Source organism: Excalfactoria chinensis, chromosome 8 (assembly GCF_039878825.1).
Source record: "Excalfactoria chinensis isolate bCotChi1 chromosome 8, bCotChi1.hap2, whole genome shotgun sequence".
In the NCBI taxonomy this organism is placed as follows: Eukaryota; Metazoa; Chordata; class Aves; order Galliformes; family Phasianidae; genus Excalfactoria; species Excalfactoria chinensis.
The window spans coordinates 4,314,210-4,336,479 of NC_092832.1; the positions used below are offsets into that span (position 1 = coordinate 4,314,210).

The window sequence follows — 22,270 nt, forward strand, 5'->3', positions numbered from 1 at the left end:
GTTATTCTGAGGAGAAAAGGTTTAGTGAACCCTAGAAATTGGATTTGATTTATGCCAGAAAATCTGTCTTTTCACTGCTTGAGATTTCTATGGAAGGAAGCCACAGTCTTTTACCAAACGGTTTCTAAGGTAACAACTTATAGCAGAGCATCTGAAACCAATTTGGTTGTTAATGAGAAATAGTTCTCACGGTGGTGGGAAAGCGTGGAGTGAAAGAAAAGGCTTCAAGGTTTGGCAGTCTGTCTGGAAAGGCATTTAAATGTGTGCTGCTGCTCTGCTTATGAGATTGGTACGTGAATTGCGCATTCAGAGGCTGCCTTTCAAGTGTGTAGGTTGGTTTTTTGATTCGTCCTTCCATATAAATTTAATGGAGATGCTCTCGATGGTAAGAATGCTGGTGTCTGATAGCTGGATGATGGAAACAGTTGGCATTTTCCACTGGAAATGTAGTTATTCCTACAGGGGAAAATAAAAATCCCTTTTCGAATGATATTTGTGTTGCCAGAGATACTTTTGTGAACTGGTGATTTCAGAGCCATAGCATCCCACTGAAAACAGGGGCAACTCGCAAAGTTCCTGTGCTTAATGTTGGAGGCATTGTGCAAGACTGCTTTTATAACTCCTTTTCTGAAGTTCTATCTAGATGAACAGTGGGTCAGTGATCAGAGAAGGACCTTAGTTGAGCAGTAGGTGATCTGAATTTCCTTCAGCCAGACCCTCTTTGGGATGGAAGGGACGCAGTACTTCTGTCAACAATGGCTCATTGCCATTTCTTCCTTCCTCTCAGGAAGAGAGAAAACGAGCAATTCTGGCTTCCCTTTCCCTGCACACACAATAAACGTGTTACAGCTCTCTATTACTCTTACACCGTGGCCAGGCTGCATTCTTGTAGTGTGTTCCTTGGTGCCTGAGTGGAATTGCAGAGCTAAAGATGATGCTTGTGTACCGCTCTTTGACACGTGCTTCAACTGCTCCAGCTCCTCTTGCACCGTACTCGGACAAAACCATATTCAGCAGCTCCTGTTGGTCACAGTTACAGCACTACATTGGTACTTTAGGGTTGTAACCTCACAAATTGTGGTTACTTTTGCAGCTTTTATACAGCTGTGCCCTTATGCGGATGAGGTTTGTGTCTATTGGCGGTATAGCATGTTTGTTGAGGAGGCAAGCTCACAGAGAAATACCTTCAGATTGTTTTGTGGTTACCTTGAATGCAACTCTTTTAACAGGGTAGTAAAGGGCACTCAGTATGTGTAATTTCTTAGCTGTTGCTGCTTGAGAGGAGTTTTCCTTGCACAGTTTTTCTCCCCATCTCTTGTTTGAAATGTTGTTTTGGTTTTTCCTCTGGGAGGTGTTCGGCTCCCTTAGTGTTTATGAAGTGAACGTTTTCTTTTTGTCTGTTCAGCAGTCTGAATCAGTTTGTCAGGGGTCACATGAATACAGAAGTAGGTGAAAGACAAGGAGGGGAAGACTGTGGCTGCCTCTTTCAATAGCATTAAGCAAGGATGATGAGTAAGGACTGCCAGCCTATAGAACAGGAGTGCGATTCTGTGAATGGATGAGCAGCGAACCTTGAAATGTGTTGTATGTTCATTTGCTGTACATATAAGTAATGTTTTATCTTTTATCATCAGATGTCAGTAGCATTGTACTGCCAATAGCTTTAATGAATTTATTATATCACGTCAACAAAGATAGATTGTGACCCCGATATTATGTAATGTTGGAATAGTAGAAATAAAAGCAATAGAACAAGATTATTTCAAGTTCATGGCAGTATGCAACACCATATGCTTACACATTGGTAAAACATTTGGGTTTTTTAGTTCTTTTTTCTGTACTGGCTACTTAAAGGTTAAAAAGAAACATACAGAAGAATGAGTATGTTTCAGGTGGGGAACAATAACAGATATATCCTCCATTTTCCTTCTTTCCTGCTTGCTCTGCTTACCTTAAAAGGGTTAATGTTTTTTGTGTGTGTGTTTTTTTTAAAGCTGTTTGTCCTGAATGTTCTTACTGCAATCTATTATGCATGGAAAGAGACTGAGTCCATTCGCCAGACCTCTAAATGAACTCCATTCATTCTGTGCTTGGAGAAGTCCATTCAGCCAGAAACAGGCATAATGATTACAACCTAATTTATTTGGCACCAATACCAGCTTATTATAAGGGATTTTTATGAAAACGAGTAGTAATTTATTTATTTTTTTTAATTCTAGTTATATAATTTTTCAATAAAATTCCTTCATTATCTGAATAATGAAAAAATGGCATGCGTAGAACATATATATAAATTAGCATTGCATTGATCTAAAAGCACTTACTAAGAGTTTGAAATAGGAGTTTTGGGGGCGCAGTTTAACTTTTCTTTCTTGATGCAAAACAAGTTACAGAGAAATGATCTGTCGTTGATGCAGAGTTACAGTGTCAGTCTGTGACTGTGAAGGTTTGTCTTTTAGAACACTTAAACTCTGATTGAAATTGGAAGATAAAATACTTACGATCCACGTGTCCAAATTGTAGGAATATAATAGTGTTGTTTCATCACTCTGAGATCAGTGAAGAATTCAGTACTCCAGGTTTTGTAATCAAGTATGAATCGGGGATTGTCCCGTTGTGAGTAGAATATCATGATCCTCTAAGTCTGTGTGCCAGATTAGATTGTGTTATCATAGAATGGCTTGGGTTGAAAGGGACCTTAAAGGTCAGTCCCCCCGACATGGGCAGGGTTGCCAGCCATTAGGTCAGGCTGCACAGAGCCCTGTCCAACCTGGCCTTGAAAGCCGCCAGGGATGGAACATCCATGGCTTCTCTGGGCAATCTGTGCCAGGACCTCACTGTTCTCTGAGTAATGAATTTCCTTCAAATATCACACGTAAATCTCCCCCCTTTTAGTTAAAAGCCATTCTTCCTTGTCCTGTTGACATCAGTTGGTTCCCCTTCTGCTTATAAGCTCCCTTTCAGTTCTGGAAGCCCCACTGAGGTTTCCCCCTGGCCTTCCCTTCTCTAAGCTAAACAAGCCCAGCTTCCTCAGCCTGCCTTCATAAGAGAGGTGCTCTAATTGTCTTTGTGACCCTTGTCTGGACTCGCTTTCATTATGTTTTAAGTGTTCTACAGTGTTGAGCAAATTATGGAAGTAACGACATTCCTTATAAGATTGGTAATTAAAAAAAGAAGTGTTTAGGAGACTTGTTTTATATGCCTTATGACATTGTAAGTGCTCGTTCTTGCGTGAGCCTAATGTAGTTGTGTTTCTTTACTCTTTCTCCTAGTCTGGGTGGACTTAGATGCTTGTTAATTTCATGCTGTGCAAACAGGTGTGCTTAATGTAGAAATAAATGCTATGCTTGGAGCGAAAGATCAAATTTTGCTTTATTTTCTTTGACCTGGCATCCCGTATGTATTAAATTCAGCAGAGGCTCAAGAACTTGGTGCTGTTATTTGTCACAGCTGCACAGGGCCCTCCTGAAGTTCATGTCGTAACCACCTGCACATTTATCACTGCTTCTGGAATTTGGGCCTTTAAATACAAGGCTTTAGTCAGTGACTTAGGCTGACTGAGCATTTCCTCAAGCAAACTGTAGAAAATGCTGTTTGTGAGAAGTCTGAGTAGAGGTGAGTGGGTGAGGGGCTTATAGGAAGGAAAAACAACTAACAGGAAAGGGTAAGTAGAAATATCATCCTCTATGCTCTCAACCAGTTCTTTATCTGGCAGTCCTCCTGCTGACTGCTTTTCCTGCTGAGTCTCCTCCTCTTTCCGTCCCCTTGACAAGTAAAATACACTTTTTTTGTACATCCAGTGAATACCTACACAATGAGTTACAGTACTTTGTTACCAAGACTTGCTATGTAGCCATTCTCTGGCTCTTGTGTAAGACTCCATTGTTTTGGGTATTTCTGAGTTTAACATTATGTGAGTTGCACCTGCAGTCTGACCCACCCTGGGGTTGTACAATGCAGTAATAACTTGAAGCTACCAGGCGATCAACGGAGTAAATGTTTCAGGAGTTACTTCTAACCAGCATCAGTATGGTAGCATCTGATGTGTTTTCCCATCTTAGAGATCCATATGGCACACTGCTCATCAGTTCCATTTCTTCACTGTTGTGAAGTGACAATGTTCTGAAACTGTATTTATAAAACAAAATAATGTATGAAATATCACGCTCATCTTTCGCTTCTAACTCCCTTTAGGTACTTCCCATCGTGGTGGCTATTCCCATGATGCTGTGGTCCATGCATTACGACAGTGCGGCATTCGTCATATTGACACAGCAAAAAGATATGGCTGTGAGTCTCTCCTCCAAAAAGCCATCAAAGAGAGCGGTGTGAAGCGGGAGGACCTCTGGATAACGACCAAACTGTGGCACAGTGATTATGGCTATGAAAACACAAAAAAGGCCTGCTTGGAGTCGTGCGAAAGATTTGGTGTTGAATATCTCGGTATGCGTTTTTGATATAGCTTATTTGCTGTACCTGCAACGCGAGTATTTGGAAAGATGAACAAATTCAGGAAAAAATGTTACTTTGCAGATTTATTAATAGGGAAACAAAAATGCATAAGCTGCTGTGAGGTCTGCTGCACGTCAGGGAATGGGAATCCTTTCTAAAGGCTGTTTTGTGAGATTATTGGTACTTGGTAAGATTTCTGGGTAACTGCCTTTGGTTTCATCTGTTGATGCAGTACAGTTTGGGGAGAAAGATCATAGAACTCAATTTGACACCGTATTGGACTGGCTTTGAAATATACTCCAATCACATACTCTTCATAGTCCAAGATGTAGTTTCCTTGCTACTGTATTAGACAGGCAGTGAGTGGCAGGAGGGCCCTCAGTTCTACATACCATATTTCAGGAGTGGTGGTACTTGATAAAAAGTAAGTTATGTATTTCACAGTGCTTTTAGTTCTTCCTACCTCAGTAGAGCTGAGGTAGGAAGGTGTGGATTTAAAGTAATTATCTAAAATAATGGCTTTGTTGGAGAGAGAGGCTGACGAGGAGTAACTGACCAACTATTACCTGTTAGTGTCCTGAAAACATGTACCTGCTTCTGTTGCTTTACCCTGTGCAGTTATAGTCACTGGCTACTTAGCTTGATACTTTGCAAGATGAAGGGATAAAACCCATATCTGTTAAAGGTCTGGATATTTATATGCAGGTCTTTGCCTCCATTCCTTGTGCAAATGTATTCCTGAGCTTTCTGCACAACCACAGAATAAAGCAGAATTAATTAATATTTCTTTCTCATTCTTGTGCAAATACCGCTTACTACAAGAGGATTTTCATGATTCAAGTTTCAATCCCTAATGCTGTCCTCGAAATTAAGAAATAGCATGTTTCTTTCTCTCTCCTTTCTCTTGTTTTGTTTGCTTTCTTTTTCCCTCTGCTTGCTGTGGCACTGGTGCTGAATGCCAATGCGAGGAAAACTTGACTCACTTCCAGGAAATCTTTCTCAGTGATTTCTCTCAGTGCTGTAATTTGCTTTTATTTTCTCAGGTAATAAGTAGTCTGGATAAAGTCTGTGCTCATGGAAAAACTCAGTTTGGACATTGCTGTTGAGCAGAAACTGAAGGGAGAAAAGTGTGGGAGCAATACATACACTAACACTGTCATCAGATTAGGGAATCCTTTGTCTAGCATAAACAGGACTTCACATCTATCCTGTGTTCAGCTCTGAGACTTCTTCTGCTCACATTACTTAGACAAATGTAGGAGTTGTTACAGGTGCCTGCACAACGTGCCCCGCTGTCCAGTACTCTTCATTTTTGTTCCCACTTGTCTATCTTCTTTTCTTCCTTTCCTTTCTTCCAGTAATTTATAAAGCTCTTCCTGACCAACCAGTTAGTCAGACACTGAGCTAAATTAACACTGACTTCAGTTTGTTTTAACTTAACAATTTATTAACTGTGATGAGTTAGGAAATGCTTTGCGTGCAATTCACGGATCTGTCGGTGAGGATGGTGACCTTTACAAAAGGGATGGGAAGGCAGAATATTTATTATGCAACCTGATCTGCAGCTGAGTTCTACATTCTGTGCCAGACATGCTGGCGAAGTAGACCCTTATGGGAGGTACAAGGCACAGTGTGTTTTGTGGGTTTGTGAAAAGCATCTTGCTTTAGGGTTCAGTTCTCCAGATTTCCTGATTTCATCGTATGCAAACCAAATATGTATTCACAGCATCTCCATAGGAATACTTGGTTCTAACTTGCAAGGTTCTAGGTAAGGTGTCTGTGAAGTTGCACCTTTGTTTGCAGACCTTCAGAGGACTGCAAAGGAAAAGCTGTAGGAGCCTGGCAGCCAACTGTGCAGCAAAGGTCTTTGACTCAAGGAAAGCTCCGCTGATGTCCTTGAGTGTCCATGCAGGCTACACCAAGGAGTAATATAGTGCTAAGGGCTAGATGTGTGAAACTGATGGGAGGCAGTCACTGCTTTTTAAGATAAAGTGTTCCATGTAAATACTGTTACAAAACTTTTCTGATAGACACTTTTGGGCACGTGGTATTAGGAAAGCAGTGTTCTTATTTGAATCACTAGATTAAATATCCATGAGAAGCTGGATATACTTTTTTTTTTCATTTGTGGGCATTGGTTATAACAGAGATTCTTTTTGTGTTTTCTAAATGCAGTGCTCCAACTAGCAGTCACAGTAAACCAATAAGAAATGGCAGCAAATCTTGTGGGTTTGGCAGCAGCAATGTGCCTTCCTTGGGATTTAGATCAAACCTCCGAAGTATCTTCTTGAATGTGATTTGTGGGTTACTGAGTTCATAAACAATTTTTTTTCCTTGTGCCTGTTCTGATTCTGCCAGATTCAACCCAACTTAACTTATTGCAGATCCACAGCTGGAACTGGACAAATCTTGGTTGTGTCAGCACATTTGGTGCAATGTCTCGACAATTTCTTGCATCCTAGTGATGACAATACACCCAATTCAGATCATGAATTAATACAGAATGTTTTAGAGGCTGCTTCATGCTGATCATTATCTATACATATATATAGTATTAGCTGTTTGAATAGAATCGTAGTCTTGAATTTCTGCATGCTGTTGGCCTTTAAATGTGAAAAGTCCCTTTACTTCTGCGTTAATAGAAACCGTGTTGACTGTAGGTACCACAACCACTAAGGAGCTAAAAACCACTCTGTTTTAAATGTGTGAAAGCTGTTCTCATATGAATGTTAGTTTTCCTGCAGCTGTGTTTTGACATTTGAACCCTCATTTAGGCCCTCATTTACCACCACACTACTTAATTGTCTTCAAAGGATGCTTTAAAAAGCTGGTAAATACAGGAGTTGATTGTGATTTTCTTAAGTGCATCTTGATACTGTGAATCACTACTTATAATTTTGAGTTAGGGTTATTAAGAACATAATTGGAAGAGACCTCAAAGTATTTCTTAATCTATCCCTCTACAACAAAGCAAAATTAAGTTTATGTCCACGTCATCCTCAGCAAAAATGTAATTTGTAATTAACAATGGCCAGTGATAGCTATGCAAGATGAAATATTAAGCTGTTTTGATCATTATTATGAACTAATTTCATGCCTCTGAAATTAGAATGTTTGTGTTCTTGTAATCCCTGGGGGAAGAAATACCTTCAGCAGAAGAAAGTGTGTGGGTGCAGTTGGGAATGTGTGTATGAGTGAAGGTGAAATAGTACAGTTTGGTTTGTGAGGTGCTTCTTGTTCTTAATGGTCCAGAGGTGTTATGGAAGGTTTTCTGTCTTGCAGTGGAAGACCTAGATCCTCATTTTAAATAGCTATGCTTAGTTTACTCAAACACAGTGGCAGATCTGTTGCCTATTGCAAGGTACATTATTTTCTGCTGTTCTTCCATATCTAGCCATGCTGTGGTGGTTAGTGCATGACTGGCAGAAAGACTGTTTGACCCTGTGTATCTGAGGTAAGGTAAATCATCCCCACTCTTTGTGCAGTGGGATGTCATGGGATGATGCCAACATTGCATGCTGAGTATTTATCTTCTCTGAACTTAAAGACTCATAGCTCTTCAGTTGTAGTCAAGTCTTACTTAACTAGTGACCAAAATCCCTTTAAAGTGGACCTGTGGTAAGTTGAAAGCTTATACGAACATGACCATGAAATTCTGGTTACAGTGACCTAAGCCTGAAGCAAAAGTACAACTTCTGCCACCTTTATTTACTAATACAATTTTGTATGATTTAATTTATTAAAATTGAACGGATGTAGGCAGTAATGATCATGGAGTTGTGTTTTGATACCAGTATGTGAGGTGCCTTTGTGGAAGGAAGGTGCTGCTTCATGTGATTTGACCTTTTTTGAAGACTTGGATCCCGTTTCTTTTCCAGATCTTTATTTGATCCACTGGCCTGATACCCATGTTCCAGGTAGAAGCAATCGGGAGGTCCGAGCTGAAACCTGGAGAGCAATGGAGGAGCTTTATGAGAAAGGTAATGTAATAACAAAAAGTTGTCTTTGCAGAAGGAATGAAGGTGTGTTTTAGGCTGTGGGAAATTGTAATAAAAAGTGTTTAAAAAAAAAAATCATTTGAGCTGTGTGCTCGTGTTTGGATGATATTAGAGCGTGTCAGTTATTTCAACCTCTTTGAAAATTGCAGCATTAGTGTTCTGGTAAACTAAGAGTGTTCTGTGTTGCTCTTAAGTAATATGATCCCAAATTCTACCTGTGAGATTAATGATGTGCATACTTCCCTGAAAATGTCTACAGATAACGATGAAATGTATATGTTACAGCAGAATGTCTTTGTAGTAGCCTCCTCTGTTGTCATTATAAATCACTCTACCAAGTTTCACTTCCTTTTGATCTTTGAAAGCTTATTTTAGGATGTCATTTCGCACTTTCTCTTGTTATTATACGACTTTATTGAACTGTTTGTGTTTCAGGGAGTGTCAACAGAACAAGCAGGATAGGGTAGGAACAAATATCAAACTGTCAGTTCTTTGCATCTAACTTTTTCAAAAGCTTTCAGAGGAGGGAGCTGTTCTCTCAAGTTCAGGTATCTGTCAATATGTTGCTTTGGTGCACGGCAGTGCTCATATCGATGCAAAGAGTGAACCACCCCAAACAAAGTTTATCACTTAGATTTGAGGGGAGGATTTTGCTCCAGAAGTAAGAACAGCATATTTAGAAACAATATAAAAGAAGGCCCTGTCGTGCAGTTCTAAGGTAGCGTGATCCCACCATGTTTAGATCATCAAAGAATTTATGTGGACTGCCTGAAGAATTCTGTTTGCCAGTTCATATGCTGAAATGGTTATTGTAGCAGTAGAGTGTTGCCCATACAGCCTGCAATTGCATGCTGTATGTCTTTTATCAGTTTTATCTGAGTAATAAACAAACCCATTTTGTCACACTTCAGCCCTTGAGGTGCTTTTGCTCTGTGTTTGGTAGCACAAAAGTAAGTTATCTTTGATACATCTTTGGTTTCTGCTTTTTATATTAAGCATGGGGAAGTTGCAAAAAGTATTTTCTGCTGTGTAAGGGATTACAACATCTAGTTTTGAAAGAAATACTCCATCAAAACCAGCCTTGTGTTTCAGGGCATCAGTGACTTAAGTCCAAAGATGGACTGGATCATTCATTGGATCATTCAGCAGGTTACTTTGCTCTCCCATTGAAAAGTGCTTTGTGATGTCATTTGTGCCTGGATATGCCATCCTGATCGGCTGCAACTAGGCTGTATTTTCACTTGCTGTTATTATTCCTATCCTGATCTCTTCATTCTGGTTTTGTGTGTATGTATATATATATATATATATTTAATGTCTTTCTAATGCAGCAGATTTTGAGCTATTTAGTGATCTTCAGTAAGGTACTGGTAATACTGTTACTGACCTCACATGAAGAGCAGGAATTCCTTTTTCATTTTTTGTTCCTACACATAGTATCTCTTTACAGATACTGTGGTTGTATTTATTTACTTATTTATTTTGCAGATACATTTCTTTGACACTTTGCACTACTGTTTTCTTAATCTAATTCTGTAGGCTCATGATTCACTCATTCAAACTGAAGTATTCCAACTCTCATCGTCTTCTTTACCTTAGGTGAATTTGCCCTCACTTGTAGATGATTTGTTAGTCTGATTCTATCAAGTGCCTTTGAATGCTAGCCTACGCAGTTCTGTGTTAAGGGGTGTGCAGACTCTGCATGTTCTGACCATAACCAGCAACAATTACTAAAATGATATGCGAAAGTCAACCACTCTGGAGATGGAAATGCAATGATTCCTGAGGAAAATGTTAAATAACTTGTTTGCATGGTTAACCACTAGACTTTCAGTTAAAGACTGAACGATTACTGCATATCTTTGTGACTTGCTGCGTGTTATGTGAGTAACGTGTTAGCCTCAGTACAAATTGGATGTATGACTTGGTCAAAATCCTTACTTGAGGAGAAAAAGAAAGTCTTTATCTAGAGGGGAAAAAGTTTTTTAGGCCAAAGGGTGAGTTTTTCATTTTCACTGAATGCGGCCTTGGTGCAGGTAGTCATTGGTTCCTGTTTGCTGTATTGTTACTTTAGGGTATTTGTACTGGAGGCTCAAATGAAGCAAAACAACAGTAGGAAATAAAAAATTCAGGTTTAAGGATTGTCTGTTTAAAAATGAATAGTATTCCTCAGTCCATTCACAAAGGGAAGATGGAAGTTATTCAGCTTAGTTCTGGGTTTAGCAGCTAGCTCTATCCACACTTGGGGGTTTCTGAAAATGCAGTGACTTTAAACACAGTTCACTGTGGAAAAACGGGTTTGTATTATGGGATTAATAATGAATATAATTATTATTCATAATAAATAATGCATATCTGCAAGAGACTTGTAAGACAATGAAAGATCTCAATGTTGACCAAAGTCTTTGGTCCAGCTGAGGTAAAACTATCTTCTTTAATGACTTCTTTGTATTCACAGATAGTTTGAATGCAGAAATTAGAAAATCTTATTCTTTCAGCCTCTGTATAAGTCCAGGTTGATGTTTATTCTACAAAATTCCACTTACCTGCGACACGCTAAGAGATTTTCAATAGTATCTGAATAAACACTTCAGGGAACAGAAAACTTGAATGAAAAGTTAAGCAAAATTCCTCAGATTAGAACAAGTCCAACTTTAGAAAACTCCCAAATAGTTCTGGCTGAAAAAAGAAACAACAAGTTTGTTGTTATTTGAATGCAGAGTGTGCCAATGGAAATGGATCTGTAAACTGGTAGATGTGCTTGCACTGAAACACGTAGGCATCCTTATCTTTTTCAGTGCCTCGTAGTGCTTTGTATTCCCTTAAGGAGAGTTTGAGGTTGAGCTGTAACATCAGAAGCTTCTCATAACTAGGAAGCGACGGGTTTGGGTGGCAGAAGAGAGAGATCTCTTTTGTTTTCTATCAGAAGTTCCCCTGTGGCTTAACATTGTCCTTGTTTTTAAGAACCTCCTTCTTGTATTTAATCAAATTGATGGTTATCATTCTTTAAAAAGAGTCACCTGTCCTGATTGTATTTTTAACCTGATACGAACAACTTAAAATAGGAAAGAATCTGAGTGGTGTTTGTTAGTATTTGTCTGGTTACACTTTCTAGCTGGTTGGCTACAGTACTACAGTTTTGGCAAGTGCTCCTTGGATCCAGTATTGTAGCATTTTGCAAACTAAATGGAATCTATTTACTGCCTCAAGGCTGGGGACTCAGAGACGCACTCAAAAGGAAGTGTTTAGCACTCTCTCCACTGTGCTTGGATCCACTGTCCAGCAGCCTAATGCAGCTGAGCAATTGTCTTACAATTTCACCTCAGGGTAAATAAGCTTTCCCAGAGTCCCAGGTGATTTTTATGAGGTTTTATAAGGGAGTCTATGACAGATGCAGGTTTTACCAGCTTCAGGTTTTTAAGTCCCTTTGGGTTGAGTCTGAATTGTGGTCGATCTTGTGGGGTTTTTTTTTGGTTTATTGGGGCTGTAGAGTCTGTGGCAGACCAAATATTGTATTTTCTGCTGACTAAATCCTTCAGTATGTTTCTTAGAGTCTGTTAATGGTCCTAACATCATCTCTTCCTTGTTATTCTATATTTTATGCATTTCTTTAGCATTTCTTCCCTACAAACAAGGTGAGGCTATGCTTTTAGTTGGCTATTTTTTATTTAATTATTATTATTATTATTTTAAGTATTATGTTGTATAACCACATTTCAGTGATGAGATTTGCTCTTTTCTCATAGCAGCTTTACAGGGAAATATGTGCTCCAGTCGTGGTCGGTGAAAGTGGGTACGTATTTAGGATAGCTTACAAAACTTGAAAACTTGAATTCTGTATCAAGAACCAAGATTTATTAATTTTACATGTATTTCCCTAAACCATATGTGGAATGTATTAGAACTGTTAGTCATCGTGTTAATGAGTTAAAACAGTGCCTCATTCATGAGGTACTCATATTCAGGTTAAGAACTGTGCTGTCTCTTGGAGTAAGCAGTAGCTTAGTAATAGCTCTAGAGTAAGTAGGGATCAGAACTCGGCACCTGGGCTTGCTAATCCTGAGGAGTCACAGCAAGTTCCACTGAACAATTGTTGCAGCTTCTTTAACCTGTCAACTAGGAACAAACGATGGTGGGATAATACCTATTTTCTTTACTGTTTTTCTGAATTGCTGTGTGTATAGAAAAACACACACATATCTATACACACACATATATATATATTTATTTTTAAGTATGGTGATTTGCTAATCTTCTCCAGTTTGGAGATATTTCATGGGAGCAGTCAACTGTTGTTGTATGTCATAAGGGCAAAGTGAAAATAATCCAATCTGCATGTGTGTACTGCAGTACTGAGAAACAGAATTCTAGACATGTCTTTGTTCAGCCGGCCTCATAGATCTTTTCTTTTAAGACTATGGGGTAGCAGTCTGAGGAAGAGTGCAGAAAGAAACCTTATTTTGGTAAGTGAGACATTTGTGTGTAATAACTGGGTCTTCCTGTCCTAACAGCTGAAGTCAGCTAGGATTCTTGTAATGTCAAGGCTATGGTTTGAATTTCTGTGGTCTCGTACATAATCATTTTGTGGAATTATCCTCTCTGATTCCTCAGGACAGAGGCCAGACTGCCTACAGAACCCATTCCAAGATACATACATTGAGTCAAACATTCCCTTGACAACTGCAACATTCCTGTATAGGCATCATTTGTCTGCTAGCAGATGAAAGCAGTGTGGGCAAACTGCTTTGACATCATGAATAGTCATTATGTATGCTCACTGGTAATTGGTCTGTTTCTAGCAAAATAACCCTTTCCATATGCAGTGTCTTTAATGACCTTGATTTTGGCATTGTGGTTAGCCCATCATCTTCAAAACTTTTCGTGCACACATGCACATGATTACTTGTCCCTCCATCTAAAAATACCGGGAAGAATGAGAATCTCTAGCCAGTTTTTGACTGTAATTGGCAATGCCATTTCTCTACAACTTGTTTTTTCCTTATCTGTTTAAGGATCTCGTTTAAGAAGTGAAGCTTCTGTTTACTGAGATATTCGTGCTTGCATCAGGAATTCCTTAATGCTTTAATATGTCTGTATTAAACAGATATGCTTTAAAATAATTATTCTGTTTCTTAGTTTTAGTAGTAATTGCATATGATTTGAAGCAAGTGACATAAGCCTAGCATTGAAGTGCAACTGAGGAAAAAAAGTTGTTCCACCTAATTCCAAGTGAGAGAAGAAATCGAGTCAACCTTAATAATGTTCATGTCCTTTTCCTTTGTGGTCACAGACCAGTGCAGTCTTCATTTTTTCCTTCTCCACTATCTATCATTTCTTAAAGATATGGGTGGGAGGTAAGGAAACCAAATACATTTTTGTGTAGGTGGCACAGATTTTTAGTACACCAATTCCTAGATGGTATTATGCTTTTATTTTACTGAAAAATAATTTTCTATCTATGCTGATATCATCAATTGATCAACAACTGACAATTCACATGCACTTGTGTTCCAGTTTGACAAATATTTGTTTTACAAATGTTCATGCTGGTAGGAATCATATGGAAGGGAGTGCAAGTTGCAGTCATGTTTTTAGTAAGTAAGTGATTTACTTAGCAAGACATAATTCACGCTATGAACTGCATTCTCTTTGCACAGATAAAGATGTCTCTGGGCTTGTTGTTGTCTGAGACAGTTCAGAGATGTGTTTTCATGGTTTGAAGGTGGTTGCGGTTGCTGTTGGTCGCACCACACCCTGTTGATCAGATAAGACTGCAATAAAAGACATACAAAAAGAAATGACAACACATTTGTATGTTAAAAATCCCAAAGAAGTCTTCCTAATGTGCAGCATTTTAATAAGAAATTGCCATCAAATCAGGCATTGTGATGCAGATGTGAAAGCGGGAAGGAATCTAAATTTCCACAAATGTCTGCTCTCCTTTGTTACATTTTGCTCTTCTTCGTAATGTTTCACGTGCAATTCTAAGTGCAAAAATAAGCCCTCAGACTTTTGTTTCATGTTTTATTGCAATATATTTGTATTCTATTAGTACATATAAGCCTATGTTTGATAAATTTAGGATGGCAGTGTTGAAATACATTTTAATGGAGGGTCCTTGTCTGAAGAAGTAATATACATTATTTGGGGCTAAAGGTATTGCTCGTCTGCTGTGCAAATGTTGAACACTAAATCCAGGGTAGTGGACTCCAGGCTACTATAAATCAGTGTTATTTTATTGACATGAGTCAGTTTGTTCTGATTTATATCTGTTGGGAACCATTATCCTCTCCAATGTGGAAGTCCCCACAGTATCCCAGCTTAGGAAACTGTGCCTTCATAGCCACAGGGAAACTGTTTAGAATTTATGTTGTGCTCATGCTACTTTCAGAGTGCTCATTTGAAGGATGTACACAGTGTGATGGCTATTAAGTATTCAGCTGAGTTGCTGGTAATTCTGATCACATCTTCACAGCATGGCATGTGGTGACAATATTGCCTTAAGGGGTTCTTTCTGTACCAAGTTGCTTTTACTTGCTCTGTCTGCCCATCTGTTCATGAGCAGCTGCTTTTAACAGATGCTTTGAGATGCTCTCAATATAAAAACATATTTTCAGGCTTTTTTTTTTTAAAGCTGGCTTTTCCTCAGAGTATGATTCTACATGCTTAGAACTGGCACAAGAGAGGGAAATATACATCAAGGGAATTGATTCAGTTTTGAAGACAACCAGGCAGCCTTTGGCAGCGTTTTTTAGTGTAACTTGGTGTGTAACGGAATTCGAGGAAAAAAAACATGTCGGTGTAACTAAGTAGATGTTGCACTGTAATGATGAGGATGAGCAGCCAGAGTTGGAGACTGAAAATGCATTTAGCTGGCACTGCTGCATTATGCAGCTTAATTGACTGTGGTGATCTGAGGTGATCTGCAACATGGAGTTGTAGTAGCAGGCAAGTTGCTTCAAGGCTGGTAATGCTCCTGTACCGTTGTGATGGATAGGAAATGGGTCTTCTCATCACTTTTGCCACAATCTTCCTGTATGCAATTAGGCCAGCCTTCTGTGTCTGGCTGATGTAGAGAGTGGGGAAGAGGGGGGGAAATTGGTTCTGCAGATCCAGTATCCATTTTATTTTTAATTTAAACAACCTTTTTGACCTCAACTTTGTACAGCTCATTTTACAGGGAGTATTTAGAGGCTTGATAAAAGTTCTTGGGTAAAGATAGGGCTAACTATTGCATTAAACAGTGTTGCGATGCCAAGACTGTGTATCCATACTTGAGTGCTGCAAGGCTGTTCCAGTGCTCCATCACCCTCACTGTGAAGAAATTCCTTTGCATATTGGTGTGGAACTTGCTTTGTGTCCATAGAACTCTGCCTGAGCTGATGTTATGCTAAGTAAAAGGAAAAAATATCCTGTCTCTTTATAGGTTGCCTTTAAAAATGTTTTAAGCTTAACACAACTACTTGTGAACCACTCTAATAGAAGGACTAGGAGTAACACTGTGGCAATATAGGTGGCAAGTGCTGGATTATATAATATATATAATTCTCTATAATCTTGTACTCTGAAGCAGTCTTTCCCAGGTTTGGACAGTCTATGGCAAAAGTGGATGGGAACAGTTCTCTGAAGAGGAATCTATTGGTTGTTGATTGAAATCTGGACTTTCTATTTTTCAGGACATTTCGCTGTTTCAAATTCATGCTTCCTGTGTGCATTGAAATAAGGTTTTAAATACAGTCAGACTTTAAGTTTTCATATTTATTGCATTTTATTTTGTAATTTAATATCAAAGGTAAAGCACTTCAATTTTTGTGTATAAGGCTGTAACCAATACCAAAGCAATGAAGTTGAAATGAAGGGTTCTAATTTTACCAAAACAAAATAGCTAGATTTAATAAAAATGAAATGGTTCAATTGTTAACCCTTTAAAGAGGTGTTAAATCGTGCTGTTTCCACAAAAACTTGACAATTCTAATCATTATTTTTCTGTTCCATGGGAAAATATTCGTTTTTCTTGGCAACTTTGAGTTCAGCCTTTGCAACATCACTAAACACGGGAATGTCTTAATACTGGTTTTAGTAAACGTAGCTAAGATTTCAAACAAAGCGTAGCTGATATAAAATTTCTTGGTGGGAATTCCAACCAAAAACTTCCTACCAGTGAATGCAAGGAGAATATAGGGCAGGCTTTAACATCTCCTACTTGGAATCTGCTAGAAGCAAAACATCTTCAAAAATACAGTAAGAAAAAGAGAAAAGGTGATCATTTATTGATTTATTTCTGTGGGAACGGGCAGGTTTAATGAGAACTTTCATCTTTTATCTAAGTCATTTTTCGTTTTAATTCTGCCTGAAATAAAAGCTTTATGCTTAAGGGCAAATTAACAGCATGTTTTTTTTAACTCCTTAGCTTTCAACAATAGTGTATAATGTTTTTGGCTCACCATTGTGTTAAAAATGGAAATGTTTTCCTCACTTCTCTGTCTAAATACTTTATTAGTGTTGGCACTGCAGGGTAGTTTGTCAGTAGAAATCAAAGGCTTGGGTCATCTCCTTCTGGCAGATTACATACAGTATTGGTGCTGTGTAGACTGTCTGCTTCCCCTGCTGAAATACGTGCCAACAACACAGTCAAATTACCAGCCTTTTTAAGGGGTAGCACAAACTTTAATTTTTAAGGGCTTTAGCAATGTTTTCATTAACTTTATTTTGGATCAAGCAAAATTCTTCCTTTTTGATGTATTCCCACATTTCAGTTACATTAATAGTTGCTTTTTTTGTTGCCATATGTGAACTTCCATATCAAGGCAACTCTATGCCTCCCTGCTGACCCCAAGACAGGGCAATTCTAACTGCAAAATAAAGAGAATTTGGGTCCAGAAATCACTTCTGTCACATAAGTGTCAGAGGTTAGCCAATGACTGTAATTTTTGGCTTAATTCCTTTCTTTTTTTGGCAACAGATATTTGTATGCAAGAGGACATGCTTGCATAGTATGCAAGAGGACATAAAGACGTGCTGTACGTTGTATAGAATTGGCTGGGAGAAGTGCTGGATTGGACTGCTGTGTGCACGCAACTCGAGGCAGACTTTCCTTCTGCAGAGTTGCAGATTCAAATGTGAATCCAGTCAGTAAATTCAAAGTTCATTTACTAAGGAATTGAGTCTGATTAATAGTCTGTAGAACGTGCAGCCTGATTAAAGTGCTGCTAGCCTGGCTGCACATGGTTTCCCTATGAGCTGTGTTTAGTGCAAGAAGACCAACATGCCATAGAATAGACAGGTTTGAAGTGTGGTGGCAGGCCTGTACTGGGAGTTGTACTTTATTGTACCTATGGTTTGAAGGAAGATGTCTGACTTCAGAACTGTCAACACTTAATTCACATGCGTGCACATTTAAGGTTTATTGAGAAAAAAGCCTTCATAGCACTCATATGCCATTTTATTTTGCTTGGCACGTCAGGTGGAGAGACCTAGCTGTTCTAAAACGCATTCTACATCCTACACTCTTTAACTTCTTGGTTCTTGTTAGATACTACTGCAAGTTTGTATTCTGAGTTTTACGTAACATCTCAGTAATAAGCTAGTAGAAATAAAAGCAGGGTTGTGTAGTTCATTTGAACTGCGTGTCCTTGTGTTTTGTTGCTCACACCTTATTAGTCTTCTGCAAAATGTTCCACTTTTCTTTAGTTTTGGCAAGCTGCTCAGAACACCATTTCCTTCTTTTCATTCTGGTGAGATCCAATTGTTCTTTGCTTATACTGCAGTGGCCTTTCCCAGAATTTAACCCAGAGTTTTTATACACTGGGGAGTTTCCAGTGTGTTTAGATTACAAAATGATTTCCTAGTGTGACTTTGACAGAATCATGCTTTCAGATAATGCTGTCAAACTACATTTTGGTGGTGATTTTCCGTGTTACGTTGCAGTGTTTCATTATACAGAAATGATTTGTGCAAAACAGTTTTGTCTTTTGAAAGCGATGTATTTCAAGTAATCCTCCCAAGCAGAATCATCCCCAAACCTTTTTTTTTCTGTTTCTCTTGTTAGGTGTGTGTAGATCAATTGGCGTAAGCAATTTTCTTATCAGTCATCTTGAGCAACTACAGGAAGACTGTGCGGTTACCCCACATGTTAATCAGGTGAGTGGAGAAATAGAAGTAGATTTAAATATCTAGCTTTGGTTTTGGGTTAATGACCCACTCCTCCCCATCCTGGTGCCTGGAAGACTAAACACATCTAGCCTTACTCCTGCAATTTCCTCTCTTTCATTTCTATACGTGCATTGGAAACCACTCAGGAAGGTGTTTTGAAGTGGGGGGAAAAAATTCTTCATCGTTTCATTTCCCCATGTTCTCCCAGGCTACTTGTCCGGTTTTAAGTCCTAAACAAATGGTCAGTGCATCAGCTTTTGATGATAAAACAGTTTAGGGAAAAAAAATAATAAAAAAAAATTAAGTATCTTTGCACATTTAGTGTCTTCAGAGTAAATGAGGTTTTGGAGATCGTGTGCTTGAATACTAAGTTTAGTTGCTGTAAGCAACACTGAGTTGATCCTGTATCCGTGCAATTGTGCTGGTGCATTTGCTCTGCCCTTATTGTGGAGATGCACTAAATTGTCACCTCCATACAAGCAAACTTCCAGGACGCTGACAGCTGCTCCAATTCCTACCGCCTGCTGCTAGTGAAAGTGTGCTTCTGCTAACGTAGAACTGCAGACTGGAGTGGCTGAGGTGCAGACACACACTTTTTCCTTTTCAGAGGTGTTGATGTTTTTTGGCAGGTTTCTGTGGTGCAAAGTTGGAAACAGGTATAAAAAGATTGTTCAGAGTGTGACAGAACATAACACCTTTGGTTTTTTTGTTGTTCACTTGACAAAAGGCTATTAAAGGACAATCGTGAGTAGCGTAAAATGTACTTAAAAAGAAGGAAAATGCATAAGTTATTCAAAATAAAGCATTGAAATATGTCTCAGACAGGCAGGTTGTGCCTGCTTAAGAATAGATAGGTTTGGCTAAGTTCAGCTGGGTTATCTCTTCAGAAATATACCTCTTCAAACCTTACTGTGGAGTTTGGCAGAAGTTGTTACTGTGTTAACTAAGGGTAGCTTTGCAGTGTCCCACTAAATCGCTTGGAATTAAAGTGTGTAATTATGGAATAGGTTTGCAAATTTCCTCTTACCCACAATGTCAGTGTTACTAATCTCATTGTGCTGGTAGTGCTAACAGAGAAGTCACTTCCTGATGTCTTTTTGATGGGGTCTTTTGAGGCTGAAAGAAGAGACAACAAGTTGAAACAATGGTGGTTCTGAAAGATTAGTGTTGAGAGTCTGTGTGTCTGTGCCCATGTCTGTCCCATTCCTCCCTCTGTATTTAAGTATTCATTTCTTAAGGTGGTGCACAGCGCTTCCAAATAAAACGTGTCTGTACTGCTGCAATCTGCTCCACTTCTGACGCTTTCGTTATAGCATCGATTGTCAGGGCTATGGGAATCTTCAAAAGAATATTTAATGCTGCTCCTTGCTCGGTGTTGGAACTTCAGTTGCTGAGTCTGATGAAGGGATTACTGAAGCGCTATAGAAGTAACTAATGAATTCCTAAATTCAAATTGAAAATGGCAGTGCCATCATTAATTCCCATCATTATTGCCTAGTGTTTGTGATACCAAAGAATTTTGCTGCATGCATGCATAAGATAGCCTACTCTTTCAGTGAACTTATTTCTAAATACAGAACATTTGCAAGCAATGGTGATATTGAAATTCTAAATATTTAAGATGTGAATGAAGGAAAATCACTCCTATCAACTATTAGAAATTATCGTAAAAAACTTCGGATGTTTGTGCAATTCTCACAGTTCTTGCGGTATTAAAACTGGAAATGATTTGTGTGTGAAAAGGCGAGTTGGAAGACAGGAGAAATCAAGTTCTGTGTTTGATTTTGCTGTCTTTATGCAGCAGGTGGTAAGCAGCGTTTCTGTTATACCAGTTGAGTTGTAAGCAGTGCTGCTTCTCATCAGTTGTTTTGTTGGTTTTTTTACTTCTATTGAAGTTCAGACAGCTGTGGAGTGACCCCAGAAATGCTTAAATACTGTTGTTAATGTCACTATTGATATTAAGCCATAGTATGTAAATTGGTACAAGGTAGACACTCATTTTAGGAATTGATTCTATGATTTTCTGGCCTTTGTATTATAAACTCGCTTGAACTGTTCATTTATGAAGAAAACTCAATTCTGGGCTGAAATTTCACTTTTTTAGAGGAAAAGTAATTCTGATTCTATGCATTCTGCCTGAGAGGCTGGTTGAAATCCAGGTGCAGGAAAAGATCCACATGAAAACATCTGCAGCAGGGTGCAATGAGTTAAGGGTTGTGTACTGTCACGTGGCCCCTACTGAGGGTGTAGGTCCCTGCATCAGGATTGCTGTTAGGCTTAACTTTTCTCCCGTTGCAGCGTGACTGCAATGAAGATTTGGTGGCTGACCAAATAGCAGCTGTGAAGGGTTCAGTAACGTGAACTGCAAACTCTTTTATTAATTATGACGGAATATACACTCAAATCACTCAGGGCACAATGCTAAAATAGATCAAGATCTTTCTCTAACCCTCGCCTGAGAAGTTTGGTGACTGAAATAGCAAGGGTGGGGCAGGCCAGGAAGTAGGAATTATTATTTGGAGGGGAAGCACATGCTGGCCCCCCACCCTATGTCTCCTCTGGCTCAGGATGCTGGTGCCTTGCATTCACATGCTGCTGGAATCTTCCAGAAATAAAATAAAAGTAAAAGAAAAAGCCCAAAATGAAACAAAACTAATTATTTCATTTTATGCGTTTGGATATTATAGTCATACTTATAAGAAGAAAAATGCTTGCTCCTATCAGTACACAACAGAGTGTGACAAAATTCAGTGCATGAAATGCGGAAGCCTCTTCAGTGAAAGGCAAGAAGTAAAATGTTCCCATGCAGGAGCTTGTTGTTGCTGTACAGCCTACTTGAGAAACAGGGAACGCCTCAACATGCTGTTATTGTTTTAAACGTTAAGGTACAGCTTGGAACTGTACTGCTTTGAACCCATATTTTGACTGCGTGTGTATTAGTAATAAGCGCTCAATAACTCACCTGATGCTATAGAGATGCTTCAGGTTTTTCAGAATTTATTGTAGCAGAAAATGTATGTATTTATTTAATATTTTCAAGGCTGTACTATTTATTGCACTTAGTGCAAAGAACCTCTCTAAAAATGCTTATTTCTGTTTAAATAACTGAGTAATACACCCTCTAGACAGTACTTAAGATTTCTACTAGATCCCAATAGTCATGGTGTGTTAATGCATTGGAAGCTGCTGTATATCTGTATCTAATTATCAGTGTAAGATGATACTTACCTGGGAGAGTACTTGGTGTTGCTCTAAGATGTTGATTCTTATAGATCAGTTGCATAAAGAACTAGTAGATAAGGCTTGCTTTGGGTTTTGTTAATCAGTGTTTTGAAAGGAGCTTCTTGCTCATTCTTTTTCTTCCCCCCTCAGTTTTGTGTAATAAACGATGAGAATATTTTCTAGTCGGCTCAGCTGCAAACAAGTGAATAACTGTATGACCTAAACACCAGTCTCTTAAATATAAACATGAAATACAAAGGCTACTCAAAGGTCAAGAAACATCAAAGGTTGAAGACATGGATGTGTCTGCTGCTTGAACCTTGTTCCCGAGTCCACCTAGTAATTTAGATCATAGCAGCGTTAGGCTGACTCAGCCCAGCCTTCCAGAGGCACGGTTTTTTCTTAGCGCATATTGAATGACCGCCAGCCTATTGTTCTGCCTATTG

The 22,270-nt window shown here is 38.8% G+C and overlaps 1 protein-coding gene across 3 annotated transcripts in view; it reads left to right on the forward strand.

The window, feature by feature from the left end:
- LOC140255337 (uncharacterized oxidoreductase ZK1290.5-like) overlaps positions 1-22,270 on the forward strand; it is a 39,379-nt gene that overhangs the window by 5,229 nt on the left and 11,880 nt on the right. For all 3 annotated transcript variants that reach the window (XR_011904452.1, XM_072342807.1, XM_072342806.1), the window contains exons 2-4: positions 4,195-4,443; positions 8,331-8,432; positions 18,499-18,590. Coding sequence is in view for 2 of the 3 variants with exons in the window: in XM_072342807.1 (XP_072198908.1) it covers positions 4,195-4,443; positions 8,331-8,432; positions 18,499-18,590 (443 nt within the window). In the remaining variant the exon portion in view is untranslated. The remainder of the gene's footprint in view (positions 1-4,194; positions 4,444-8,330; positions 8,433-18,498; positions 18,591-22,270) is intronic.